The sequence below is a fragment of the Phacochoerus africanus genome, chromosome 2 (assembly GCF_016906955.1).
Source record: "Phacochoerus africanus isolate WHEZ1 chromosome 2, ROS_Pafr_v1, whole genome shotgun sequence".
Classification (NCBI taxonomy): domain Eukaryota; kingdom Metazoa; phylum Chordata; class Mammalia; order Artiodactyla; family Suidae; genus Phacochoerus; species Phacochoerus africanus.
The window spans coordinates 165,315,412-165,329,686 of NC_062545.1; the positions used below are offsets into that span (position 1 = coordinate 165,315,412).

Below are 14,275 nucleotides of genomic sequence, written 5' to 3' on the forward strand. Positions count from 1 at the left end.
CCAAAAACAGATTGAGCTAGTCCATTAAAACATGGAAATCTTAGGAAATCCATGAAACATGCTGAGGAGTATGTTTTCTGTAGCTGCAGCAACCTATTATGTTGGGCTGGGGATCAAACCTGTGTCCCAGCACTCCTAAGACACCACCAGTCCTGTTTTGCCACAGTGAGAACTCCTCGATGCACTTTGAATTTTTGACACATACTCCACGTGGAGATTCTACCCCAACTCCTTATTTTCTTTAATCACCTATAAACTCCCTTCTACCACTGCAGCTCTGAGAAGAGCACAGTAACTAGTGGCTTCTAAAGGAAAGGCTGTGTGGGGTGTTCCTGGCTGAGTGATTTGTAATGTTGGAGGGAGTGGTGACACCATGTCGCATCATTTTATGGAACTGGCTTTTGAGTAATGTCATTAATGACCGAACCTCGAGTGAGAAGCTCTTGCTCATGGAGACCTAACTCAGCTCTTGTTTTCCTGGCTCCACTTTGGAACCTGAGCATGTAAAGTAGGTTTTTAATGATAGAAGATCACCTTAGGAAGACACTCACTAACTGGGACGGGGCCGGGGAGGGGGGTTCAATCCTGCTGGCATATCAGAAGCATGTGGGGAGTTTCTGACAGTTGTGAGCACCCTGGTGTGGATCCCTTCTGTCACCACTTTTCTTTTCCTTTTGGCTGCACTTGCAGCATGCGGAAGTTCCTGGGCCAGGGATTGAACCCATGCCACAGCAGTGATGACGCCATATCCCTAACCTGCTGAGCCACCAGGGAACTCCTGTTGTTACCTTTCCTCTTGGTTCATGCTTGCCTCCTTTTTGATCTACTTTTCCTATATTTTATTTTATTTTTTATTTTTTATTTTATTTTATTTTACTCTACTTTTTGGGCTTTTTTAGGGCCGAACCTGCGGCATATGGAAGTTCCCAGGCTAGGATTCACATCAGAGCTACAGCTGTCAGCCTCTGCCAGAGCCACAGAAACACAGGATCGGAGCTGTGTATGTGACCTACACCACAGCTCTCGGCAACGGAGGATCCCTGATCGACTGAGCTGAGGCCAGGGATCAAACCCATATCCTCATGGATACTAGTTGTATTCATTTCCACTGCACCACAATGGGAACTCCCATTTTTCCTATAGTTTAAAATATTGGAAAGTGCATAGAACACAGGACATGGTTTAACAGATGATTATTAAGTGAGCATGTGTGTAAGTACTCAAGTCCAGCACAGCAATATGGCTAGGACCCCTGAAGCCCCACTCAGGTCCGTCCTACCCACCCTCTCCCCATCCCTCCGCAGAGGTAAGCTGCATCCTCCTTTTTAGAGTAATAACTCCCTTGATTTCCTTTAGAATTTTACCACCTAAGTATAAATCCTTAAACCTTGGTAGTTTAGCTTTACGTGTTTTCACACTTCGTGTGTGAATGGAATCATACACTTGGGATGTTTTGGATTGGAGTACAGTATGTATTTGTGTGTGTCTAACTTTATTCAAAGGTATTTTTAAGATTGACCCATTGTTGAATGTAGATGTGGTTTTTCTCCCCCCCCCTCATGACTGCCTAGTTTTACATCTTTTCCTATATTCTCCTCCCTTGATTTATTCCCATCCACCATCCCACTGCCGTTAGAATAATTTTTAATTTTTTTTTTATGACCACACCTGTGGCATATGGAGGTTCCCAGGCTAGAGGTCAAATTGGAGCTGCAGCTGCCAGCCTGTGCCACAGCCACAGCCACACAGGATCCAAGCCACATCTGTGATTGATGCTGCAGCTTGCGGCAATGCCCAATTCTTAACCCGTTGAGCAAGGCCAGGGATCGAACCTCATGCAATAATATCTTTTAAATATTAAACACAGTGGTATAACGACCATAAGAAAAGCAACTTACATTAGTTGATTTCTATGTAAACCTATAGAGGGGAGCAATTGAATTGCAAACATACTTTTTCCCAAAGGTAATATGAATATACATACACATAGAGCTAATGATAAAAGGGTACAGAATGAAAAGAAATTCTTTTTCCCTGCCTCTTCTGTCTCTCAGCCATGTAGTTCCTTTCCTAGAAAAGAAAGGCTATTATCAATTTCTTGTATATCCTTCCAGAGATACACACACTCATATGTGCAAAGGATACTTACAAACACGAGCCCTTATATGCCCATAGATACACATACACATAATCACATGCATACAAGTGTGTGGGCATGCGTGCTTCCTATTGTGCATTCATTCTGTGTGTCACACGGCTGAAAGTATGGTAGATACCCCCTGCTTTGATCACTTAGTGTAATTCAAAGATCGCCCCTATCTGTACACATAAAGCTACCTCAGTCTTTTTTTGCAGACTACATGGGCTTTCATTGTGTGGATGTTTAACCAGCTACTGGTGGTGGCACTTCAGTTAGTTTTTTCTAATCTTTTTTTTTTTTTTTTGTCTTTTTTCTTTTCAGGACCACACCCATAGCATATGGAGGTTCCCAAGCTAGGGGTCAAATCAGAGCTGTAGCTGCCAGCCACAACCACAACAATGCCAGATCTGAGCCACATCTGCAACCTACACCACAGCTCACAGCAATGCCAGATCCTTAACTCACTGAGCAAGGCCAGGGATGGAACCCACAGCCTCGTGGTTCCTAGTTGGATTCGTTTCCGCCACACCACGACGGGAACTCCTCTAATCTTTTTGATAAACAGGGCTGCATTGAAAACCCCTGAGACATTATTTCTCTATCCAGGAGTATACACATGCTCACTCAGCATGTTATAGTTTGTAGATATGGCCAAATTGTTCTCCACCTAAGAGGGCCTGTTTATTTTGCTGCTGTAGGATAAAAACTGGTACCTCACTGAAGAATCGTACTTCTTTTTTGGTGAACTTGAGTATCTTTTCACATATTTAGGAGCCATTGAATTTCCTTAGGTATGAATGGTCTATTTGTCCTTTAATCCTTTCTTTCTTGGGTTGTTTGTTTTTTCCCCCTTTTTTGTGCTAAATTTCTGATTTTTTTTTTTCCCCTTAGGGCCGCACCTGCAGCATATGGAGGTTCCCAGGCTAGGGGTCTAATTGGAGCTACAGCTGCCGGCCTACACCACAGCCACAGCAATGCCAGATCCGAGCCACGTCTGCAGCCCACACCACAGCTCATGGTAACGCTGGATCCTTAACCCACTGAGCGAGGCCAGGGATCGAACCCACAACCTCATGGTTCCTAGTCGGATTCATTTCTGCTATGCCATGACGGGAACTCCAAATTTTTGATCTTTTAACTGTGCTGGTTTGCTGCTGCTTAAACAAAGCAGTGCAGCTTTTTGGTTGCAGAATTGTCTATAATCAAGAGTTCAGAAGAAGCCATGAGAGGATGAGGGACCGGTGAAGCTGACTTTCTTTGCCAAATGGTGATGATCAAAGGGCCTGGTGACCCCGGGTACTCCCAACATCATGGAGCCATATTCAGATATATTAAATCCCTGTTTACCAGGTGATTTTGAGCCACAGCTGGCTGATGGTAAATGCAACATGCATTGATGATTTTATTAGGCGTGACCATTGCTAGTTGATATCGGTCTAGCTTTTAACCAAAGGGTCATATGGTGAGTTTTTTGCCAGTTAATACTTTACTTTTCCTCTTTTCTTAGTATTTCCATTCGAGAAAAATGGGGCAAGATTCCTACTTTTTCTTTCAATTAGTCTTGTGGCCCATGTGTCCAGTAAGATTCTTTTAATTGGGTACCTAGTAAATGTTTGATCAAAAGCACAAATATTTCCAAGTGCTATTTTGCACCTTCTCTGAAACCATATTAATAGACGTTCTGTAATCTTTTTAAATGTGCCTATGGTCACACTCATTTTAAAAAGGACCAAATTAAATACAATTAAATGTTTCTTTACTACAGGACTTCTTAGTGGGTCCACTGAATGTCCAAGAGAGGGGGAGGTAGGATGCTGTGTTTCACAAATGTATTTGACCACAGAACATTTTTCCCTTTCTTTTTAGTCTCTGATTGAAATACTCCTCAAGCAATTGCATAAAACTCAGGAAAGAAGCAGCAAAAGGAATCAATTGCTTTGTCCACAAATTTGCTGAATTAGGCTGAATAAGGAACCTTGTTAAATATAGAGTTATTGATTACTTGACTGCAGTCAGATCTATGAAGTTAACTAGAAAGGCTCCTGTGGTTAAGCTCAGGGTGTTGCAGATGAAGACATGAGTTGCTTTCTCCAAGTTCCCCAAGGTGTTATTAAAAGTGTAGAATTAAGAGAGCACAGTCATTTCTGGTAGACCCTTCAGTGCCCCTTCTTGAGGTCAGATGCCACCCTCATCTGAGCGTCCAAATCAGACTGGGCCTGAGATGAGGGGGGCATGCTGATAGAGAGGGACCATTGGCTGGAGGACTTAATTATGAAGCCGATTTAGAGGGCCTCAAGGGGGACGAAGAATCCAGCTCATCAAAAGGGCAGCATATTCTTTCCTCTTGAGAATTTCTGAGATTGATTTTGTTTATCCTTTCCCTTTGGCCTTTTCTCTCTTCTTGAGGCATCTTGTCTGTTTTTCTTCTCAATCTTCCTGAATTTTCAAATGGCACTTTTCAGAGGTATTCTAGAACACGAGTGACCGGGAATGTGTCACAAGTCTTCTGGGAGCTCAATGAAATCATTAAAAAAATTTCAAGTTTCCATAAGATAGAATGGATTCAAGATTACCCTATAAGGAGTTCCCGTCGTAGCTCAGCTGGTTAAGAACCTGACTATTATCCATGAGGATGCGGGTTTGATCCCTGGCCTTGTTCAGTGGGTTAAGGATCTGGCGGTTGTCTCAAGCTGCAATGTAGGTTCAGTTGTGGCTCAGATCTGGCGTTGCTGTGGCTGTGGTGTAGGCCGACAGCTGCAGTTCTGATTCTACTGACCCCTAACCCAGGAACTTCTATATGCCACTGTGGCTGTAGGTGGTTGTAAAAAGAACAACAACAACCAAAGATTAACCTATAAAATCTTTTGCACCTACTTTCATTTAGATCTCCTTTTTGAGTCAAAATGTTCCAGTTGCACACATTATAATAGCCCTTATGAGCTGTTTTGTATTTCCATTTTAATATTCCCTTTTGATAAAATTGCATGTAAGCTAGAAGGATGCTTAGAACATTTCCATTTGTAATGACACAATAGCTATGATTACCCAGTGAATGTTAGCCAAAATGATGCAAGAGACATTTTCAATAATAGAATAGTGGTTTTTAAAAAGTCATGAGGTTAATAATTTGCATTTTCCAGTAGTCCTCAATTGTGCCTTTTGCCGTATTACCTGTAGTTCCTTTGAAGTAAAAGTCAAGAAAATGAATCATTTAAAAAGGAAATATGCAGTTCCTATTGTGGCTCAGTGAATTAAGAACCCAACCTAGTCTTTGTGAGGATGCAGATCAGATCCCTGGCGTCCCTCAGTGGGTTAAAGATTTGGCGTTGCCATGAGCTGTGGTGTAGGTCACAGATGGGGCTCAGATCTGGCATTGCTGTGGAGGTGGTGTAGGCTGGCAGCTATAGCTCTGATTTGACCCCTAGCCTGGGAACTTCCATATACCCCAAGTATGGCTGTAAAAAGATTAAAAAAAGATGAAATATTATTTTTCTAAAGCATATTGAAATTTTTATAATTGTAGTTATAGGATTGATAATTTCATAATTCCTGTAAATGTTCTTTAATATATCTCCATCTCCAAAGAGAGTGTGTCTCACTAGTTGATTCCTCTTCCTCTGGCCAGTCTGCAGGAAGGGGAGGAGCTCATCAAAAGTCGGATGTGTGTCACACCAGCCAAGTTCATCCCACATGCATGTTGGAACACATAAGTCTGTAGGGAACCTTATACCAAAAAGGTGCTTCCTGCACTTTTCTTCCTAAGTTATAACCTCCTTGTCTTGAGCTTTTGTAGCCATGAGATCTCATGCTTTCCCCTTAGGAAATGAAGCCCAGCCTGAGGTTGGGGAACAGTAGAAAGGTTGACCCTCTACTCGTAAGGAACCCTCCCAAGTCTAGTTGCTAACAAGGCAGTTCTCATGGTGGTTTGAGGATAAATCACAAAAGAAGGGCCAGTCGGCGATGGAGAGGTTGGACTTGGGGGTCAGACTGCCAGACTTTGAATTCTGACTCTCCCCCTGGATCCTCTGTCCGCCTCCATTTCCTTAGTTGTAAAACTGAGGTATTTGCTACTTGCCATGATGCTTGGCACCTAATAAGCACTGAACACATGTTCCCTTTGAAGCTATATACATCATGGCCAGTAGGAGTCAAGAGTAGACGGGCAAAGACAGAACAGGTGGGTGGAAATTTCTCTCCCTGTCACTGTAGCCTGACTGCCAGGCTAGTCATCTCAGGTTGGAAGACCTCTTTGACCGAAGTTTCCAATAGGTGCTGGGCTCCACTGTTGAGGTAGAAAGTCAGGCCAGACATCTCACTGTGTGTGAACTTTTCCTTGCCTGTTCATTCAGAAGGTCCACGAGCGTGTCGCCAGAGGGTACGTCACTTCCAGCTCGTCAGAGAAGATTTTATGAGACTCCTATTTCGTGAGAATTGTCCCCCTAGTGACAGAGAAGCTTGGATTTTCTAATGTTCCCTGGGGAAGTTCCTGTCCTAGCTCAGCAGAAATGAATTCGACTAGTTTCCATGAGGACACAGGTTCAATCCATGGCCTTGCTCAGTGGGCCAGGGATCCAGCGTTGCCGTGAGCTACGGCATAGGTCTCAGACATGGTTAGGATCTGGCGTTGCTGTGGCTGTGGTGTAGGCCAGCAGCTACGGCCCCTTTTGGACCCCTAGCCTGGGAACCTCCATATGCCATGGACATGGCCCTTAAAAAAACAAACAAATAAATAAAGCTCCCTGGAATTTAGAGATGGCGACTGAGTGGTAGGTGGCGACATTAAGGAGGAGGAATGAACTTAGAAAGACAACAGATGGCCGTTAGGATAAAGCAGTGCACGACACTGATCTGTGATCAGGGCTCCAAAGTGTTGAATTAGCTGATCATACCCTTTTTGTTTGATGTATTCATTTACTGAGTATTTAATGGGTTATTAATTTTATAAACCAAGTCAATGAATTTGAAGAAATCATTTAATTTAGCTGCGACTTTCTGGCACTCTGGGATTTTTGTTCGGGATTCGTTAGATGAGGATCACTCTTTCAGAATCAAATGTTCAAATGTTCTATGAACAACTGGTCAAATGTTCTATGAACAACTGGTCACACCATGTTCATTAGTTTGCTAGGGCTACAATAACAAAGGACCATAAACCGGGTGGCTGGAATGGCAGAAATGTCCTAGCTCACAGTTCTGAGGCTAGATGTCTGAGAGCAGGGTGTTGCAGTGTTGATTCCTTCTGATGGCTGAGGGAAGGATCTGTTCCAGGCCTCTCTCCTTGGCTTGTAGGTGGCTGTTTTTTCTCTGTCACTTTGCATCATCTTCCCTCTATGTCTATCTCTGTGTCCCAATTTTCTTTTCTTTTCTTTTCTTTTCTTTTCTCCTTGGCTGCACCTGTGTCATGCAGAAGTTCTGGGGCCAGGGATCAAACCTGCACCACAGCAGCAACCCGACCACAGCAGTGACAGTGCCAGATCCTTAACCTGTTGAGCCACCAGAGAACTCCCCAATTTTCTTTTTTTATAAGGACAACAGTCATCATGGATTAAGGTCCATTTTAATGACCCCACTGTAAGTTAATTACACCTGCAGTGACTATTTCCAAATAAGATCATACTCTGAGGTTCAGGATGGGGGTTAGAACTTCAACATGTGAATCTGGGAAGGATACAGTTCAGCTCATAACCATGTAACAATATTCTACCCCATGGACTTTTTTCTTTTTCTTTAAAAGATTGTACATGGCAAGTCAAAGCAAATGATCGCAACTTCCACGAACAACCTCAATTTATGAACACAAAGTTCCTTTGTATTAAAGAGAGCAAATATGCGGTAAGTTGATTTTTAACTTCCTAAATGAACTTTATTAAAAGCCAGTTTTTCCCCAATAGCCATCACGCTTACTAGCTTCATGTGACACCTGTCTTCCAGGTAACCCCTGGCCTGGGCCATTGATAATCATCATTGGTTCTCTAGAATGTCATTTTTATTCATCACATTAAGATTAACTACCTTAAGGGTGTATGAGGGTGGCTTGAAACAAAACAAAACCAGCTTACATAGAGTAACCCTGTATGTCCCAAGCACTCTTAATGTTTTATGAAAGAATACACAGAAGCTTTGTTTTTGACAGTAAGAAGAACTTGAAAGGAATCTTAATAACTTGTCTCCCTCTCCTTGCCCATGATGGATTTAGAAACTTTGAAGATATTTTCTTCTCAAAAATGCTTATTACAACTAAAATCTGATAAAGCACATCCATTAAGTCGGGGCTGAGTACCACAGACTGGGGGGGTTAAGACAACAGAAATTGATTCTTTTACAATTCAGGGGGCCAGAAGTCTGAAATCAAGGTGTCAGCTAGGTTGGTTCCTTCTGGAGTAGCTGAGGGAGGAACTGTTGCCAACTTCTCCTGAGGCTCCTGTGGTTGCTGACAACCCTGGGGTTTCCTTGGCTTGTAGACCCATCGCTCTAAGTTCAGCCTCTGTCTTCACAGAGCCTCCCTATGCGTTCCTGTGTCTATGGCCAGTTTTCCTCCACTCAGGCCAGCAGCTTTGGGTTAGGCCCCACCCTAAGCCAGTGATGTCCCTGTTACTTGATCACATCTGCAAAGACCGGATTTCCAAATTAGATGACCACCACAGGTATCAGGGTCAGGGCTTGAGCCCTTTAACTTTTAGGGGCTCACAGTTCAACCCACACCGGTGCCTTTGACTCTTTCTTACCCAGTAGCCTTCATCCCTCCTAAGTCAAAGAATGTTTCTTTTCCAGCTTTGCCACCCATGTTGACATATCCCATTTTCTCCCCATCTTTGCCCCATTTTCTAAGAGGATCTAAGGGTCCAAGGAGCCCAACAGCAGGATCCATTTGTCAGATTTGCCACAGAGGTCTTCGGGGTGAAATGTCTACATCTTGTTACTGTGACAGAAACCTCCAAGGGGTCATTTTGAGGCCTACTTAGAAGTAAAATCTTCAGGGAAATCTCAGTGTCTTTCTGACAAATTACATCCCTGTGTCCTTGCAGGCCACAGGGCTTAGTGGTTTTTGCAGGTGTGTATACATTAGGATGTTGTGATAAGCCTGTGGCATTGTTTGAATGACTTTATTTTTTTCCAACAGAATAATGCAATTAAAACATACAAATACAATGCACTTACCTTTCTACCGATGAATTTGTTTGAGCAGTTTAAGAGAGCGGCCAATTTCTATTTCCTGGTCCTACTTATCTTACAGGTAATACCCTTTGATACTTTAAATCTGTTTTGAATTATGGTGACTCACTAATATTAAGGTTGTTATTAAGTAACATAGAAAATGTGAATAATCTTGAATGTTTTTTATATGGACATTTGGATTTTGCACATAAAGGAACATGTCTTAGAGATAGAACCAGCTCAGCACTGCTAAATGAACAGGGAACAGGAGCAAATGAGAATGTTTTTTGTTTTTTTGGTTTTTGGTTTTTGGTTTTTTTTTTGTCTCTTTGCCATTTATTGGGCCACTCTCGTGGCATATGGAGGTTCCCAGGCTAGGGGTCTAATCGGAGCTGTAGCTGCCAGCCTACGCCAGAGCCACAGCAACGTGGGATCCGAGCCACGTCTGCAATCTACACCACAGCTCACGGCAGCGCCGGATCTTTAACCCACTGAGCAAGGCCAGGGATCGAACCCGCAACCTCATGGTTCCTAGTTGGATTCGTTAACCGCTGTGCCATGACGGGAACTCCGAGAATGTTGTTTTAATTCTTTTGGGGGGTGGGGAGCATGCCCATAGCATGTGGAAATTACTGGGCCAGGGATCAAATCCAACTCTTGCAGTAATCCAAGCTACAGCAGTGACAATGCTGGGTCCTTAACTGCTAGACCACCAGGGAACTCCTTAATTTTATATTTTTAAAAACTCAGTTGCTTACTGATGTCAATGTGGTTTCCCTGGAGTACAGTTAAAATCTTTGCTCTGTAAAATAATTGTACCTTAAAATTAAATGTATTTTTTATGCTTGGCTTTTATTTCTTATTTAGTTGCCAAAATATTGTGGATTTTTAGTATTTGGGTCAGAATTTTCAAATTATTTTTGTGAACTGCTTCTGCACTGGAGAGGCCTTTTACTCCTGAGGGTTTTTTGTTGTTGCTGTATTTTGTTTTGTTTTGTTTTGCTTAACTGTGTGAAGGAATTCACTTATCTGGAGAGCAAAGGGCTACTTTGCCCCTACTTCCTTCTAGAGGGAAAAGGGAGTTCCACTTATTAACAGTAATGTGGGAAGTGATTCTTATGTCTTCTAACCGTTACCCAGTTATCTTTTCTGAAGGTACAGCAGTCCAAATTCAGATACTAGCAATAGCCTTAGACGGCCCTTTCCTTGAGCTGTTATTAATTCTTATACTCTGTGTGGTTAAGTGCTATCATCCCCTCCATTTTGCAGAGGAAAACTGAGGCCTGGCAAGGTAAGATAACGCTAAGTGGTGAAGCTAGGTAAGATTTGGATGCAGGAGTTTGACCCCAAAGCTTGCCATTTTAACTGCTATGTTATGTGGCCCAATGATCAACAGGATGGTTGCAAGAGTTCTTTACTAAACTTGCTTCCCAATCTTATATTCCAACTTGATGGCCATCTTGATGCATGTAGGGCTTCCTGCATGGCCAGCATCTTTATGGCTAGACCAACAGTAGTGACCATGAAGGAAACACTTTCTTCTAATGATCCCAAAGATGCCCCATCCAATCCAGAGGCATCTACTACCTACTGCCATTTTTGCCTCCATCATGGGGCCCTCGGAGACCACTGAGCAACCAGCAGTATAGAGCCTGCTGCATGTATTCAATAAGAGCCAAAGGACTCCTTCTCCCCTGTACACTACAGGGCTCGCCCCCCATTAATTATGACTTTCACAAAAGGTTCAGAGCTATTCTCTTTTGATATCAAGTTAACAAAGCCTCCTTGGTATCCTGTTAAGGTCACAGTGAGACAATTTCAGGAGCCACTGTCCTCTGGGCTCTGTTCCAGGAGGCTAGAAGCTAGAGAGAGAGGCACTAGAAAGGTTTGCTGGATGCTTTTTGCCTTTTCATGCCTGCCCTGCAGGATGTCGGCTTGGATGCTGATGGAGACTTAGAATCGGCAAGCTTAGAGTTAGCAGTCGCCTGTAGGTTAGCAGTGCCTTGCTGGTCCAACACGTACGCCTTTTTATCTCTTTCAGGCAATCCCTCAAATCACAACCCTGGCATGGTACACTACCCTGGTGCCCTTGCTCGTGGTGCTGGGCATCACGGCCATCAAAGACCTGGTGGATGATGTGGTAAGGGTTTCGCATGGAGCTTCCTCCCCACAGCTGCAAGCGTATTTGCAAGTGGCATTCATACTTGATGTTTTGAGATTATTAAAATAACCTTTCCCCATCCCTTCTCTAAAGGCACGCCATAAAATGGACAATGAAATCAATAATCGGACGTGTGAAGTCATTAAGGACGGCAGGTACCATACTTTTCAGATTGTCTGACTTGATTCCAAGGACATCATGTATAGCTTTGTCTAGAAACATTAGAGCTAACTGAGAACTTGGAAGTCTATGCATGTGTGAACCTTTCCTTGTAAAGGCCTCTCTTCACCTCCTAAGATGAAGCCATACCCATATTGGAGCCCAGGCGTTGCCTGATGGGGCTCTGTCCTGTGGTTACAGCCTAGAGTGTGGGGCTCCCATCTCTACACTTCCCAGCTGTGTGCTGTCCAGGGTTCTGCCCACATGTCCTGACACTCTTCCCGATCCCCAGCCACAGGGCTTTCTTCCTTTGCTGCACTTTTAGAGCATTTTGTTTTCATCTTTCTCATTACTATCTGAGGGGTTTTTTTTTAGAATTATTTGTGTAGAATCTTCTGTCCAGAACTATAAGTTTCTCAGGGGGACCATCCTGGTGGCCTTTGCTCTTGTGTCCGTCAGAACATCAAACGTGCAGAACATGCTCAGTAAATGTCTGTTAAAGTTGTGGAGTCAATAGTGACCAACATGCCAACTCTGGGACCTGTAATGAGCTGTTTTCTGAGCAAGAGCCTCAAGGCAGAACTATAAATTCAAGTGCTAAAAATAGTCACTAAGGCCCAATTCAAAGACTTTTTGTGGGAGTTTCCATTGTGGCTCAACAAGTTAAGAACCTGACATAGTGTCTGTGAGGATTTGGGTTTGATCCCTGGCCTCACTCAGTGGCTTAAGGATCCACTGTTGCCGTGAGCTGTAGCGTAGGTCACAGATGTGACTCAGATCGGGTGTTGCTCTGGCTCCGATGTAGGTCAGCAACTGCAGCTCCTATTCAACCCCTAGCCTGGGAACTTCCATGTGCCACAGGTGTGGCCCTAAAAAGAAAAAGGAGACCTTTTGTGTATCAACACTGAGAAAAATAACCTCATTTATAGCTACACTTCAAATGTGTCTAACTTGAATATGTTGAATATGACTATTTCAATCTCTAAATATGTTCAGATGCTTTTTTCCCCCTTACAAATAAATGGGTTCTATTCCAAAGGTTACCTTTCAAGTCACTTAGAATCACTGTTATGGATGGCAGTGAGAGGCATAGCCAGCCCACACAACTCTGTTTAGCCCACAGCCTGGCTAACTCTGCTGATAAAAAGGAGCTCTGAGTTGCCTGGAATTGAGGGTAGGGGTGCATAGGGGGCAGGGCTGTGGCTCCAGCAGCCCATGGGAGTAGGATCAGGCCTGTGTGGCATCTGTAGGGCAGAGCAACAGGGGCCGCCCAGAAGAAAACTAGACATGGTGGAAGAGTCCATTGCAGTTGCTTCTGATACCCCCAAAGTACTGTGGCAGGAAGGTGCTTGACTTAGTCATTTATAGTTTGAGACCCACACACAAACTGCTAATTTATCTTTTTAGAAATATTGAAATGGAAACTATCATTCCTTCTAGTGAAGGGTAGCTTGAGTTAAAAAAAATCTGAAGATTAAACATTGTGTATTAAATTCTTGTAACATTGGGGAAACCGGAGTTTAAGCATATACTTAAAATGTATTTTAAATCTCCAGGTCTCTTTTATCCATAAACTAATGGGAAGACGAGCATAGTCATTGGATTTCTGCCTCCAAAAAAATTAAGGTTGTTAGTTGTGGTAGGTGTATAATATCTGTTAGGGTTATCTTTCCTACATGTGGAAACCTTTAAGACAAACCATATGTAGACCTTGTTTTATTGTACTTCGCTGTATTAGGCTTCACAGGTATTGCGTTTTTAGCAAATTGTAGGTTTGGGGCAACCCTGTATCAAACAAAGCACCATATTTTTAACAGCATTTGCTTGCGGTTTTGTGTCTCTCTGTCACGTTTTGGTAATTTTTGAGATAATTCCAACTAATTTTTTTGTTATGGTGATTTCTGATTGGTGGTCTTTGTCCTTACTGTTGCAAAAAGATTACAACTCACTGAAGGCTCAAATGACAGTGACGGCGTTTTTAGCAATAAGGTATTTTTTAAATAAGGTGCTTTGATTTTAACGTAGTGCTATTTCACACTTAATAGACTACAGTATAGTAAACAGCAAACTTAACTTTTATATGCACTGAGAAACCAAAAAATTCATGTGACTCACTTTATTGCAATATTCACTTTATTGCAATGGTCTGGAACCAAACCTGCAATATCTCTGAGGTCTGCTTATACTTTAAAAGTTTTTTAAAAATGTTTTTTGTTTTGTTTTGCTTTTTAAATATCAGTACTTTTTTTTTTTTTTGGCTTCCCCGTGGTGTATGGAATTCCTGGGCCAGGGATCAGATCCAAGCCACAATTTCAACCTACCTCAGCTCCAGAAATGGCTGATCCTTAACCCACTGTGCCAGTTGGGGGATCAAACCTGCATCCCAGGGCTCCAGCAATCCTGTTGTACTACAGCAGGAATTCTAACTCTAACATTTTAGAACAGGACTCTATAAAGTGTTGAATTATTAGACATTTAAGTGGGAGTTTCCAGTAGAATTTAATACTGAAGGGAACCATCTTTTTATTTGATCAATATCCCTATGAGATTTGTTGTAAAAGTGATATACCACCCTTAAAAAGATAACAACTTTAAGCCACGGAGAAGAGCCAAGGACTAAAGCTCCATGAGGCTTTCAAGAGGCCCAAGCTGGCGCCATA

General features: G+C 42.8%; 1 protein-coding gene across 1 annotated transcript in view; it reads left to right on the top strand.

Annotated features, from left to right (window-relative positions):
• ATP8B1 (ATPase phospholipid transporting 8B1) overlaps positions 1-14,275 on the top strand; it is a 128,440-nt gene that overhangs the window by 70,922 nt on the left and 43,243 nt on the right. The window contains exons 3-6 of the mRNA XM_047767064.1: positions 7,875-7,972; positions 9,261-9,374; positions 11,337-11,435; positions 11,550-11,611. Coding sequence (XP_047623020.1) covers positions 7,875-7,972; positions 9,261-9,374; positions 11,337-11,435; positions 11,550-11,611 — 373 coding nt within the window. The remainder of the gene's footprint in view (positions 1-7,874; positions 7,973-9,260; positions 9,375-11,336; positions 11,436-11,549; positions 11,612-14,275) is intronic.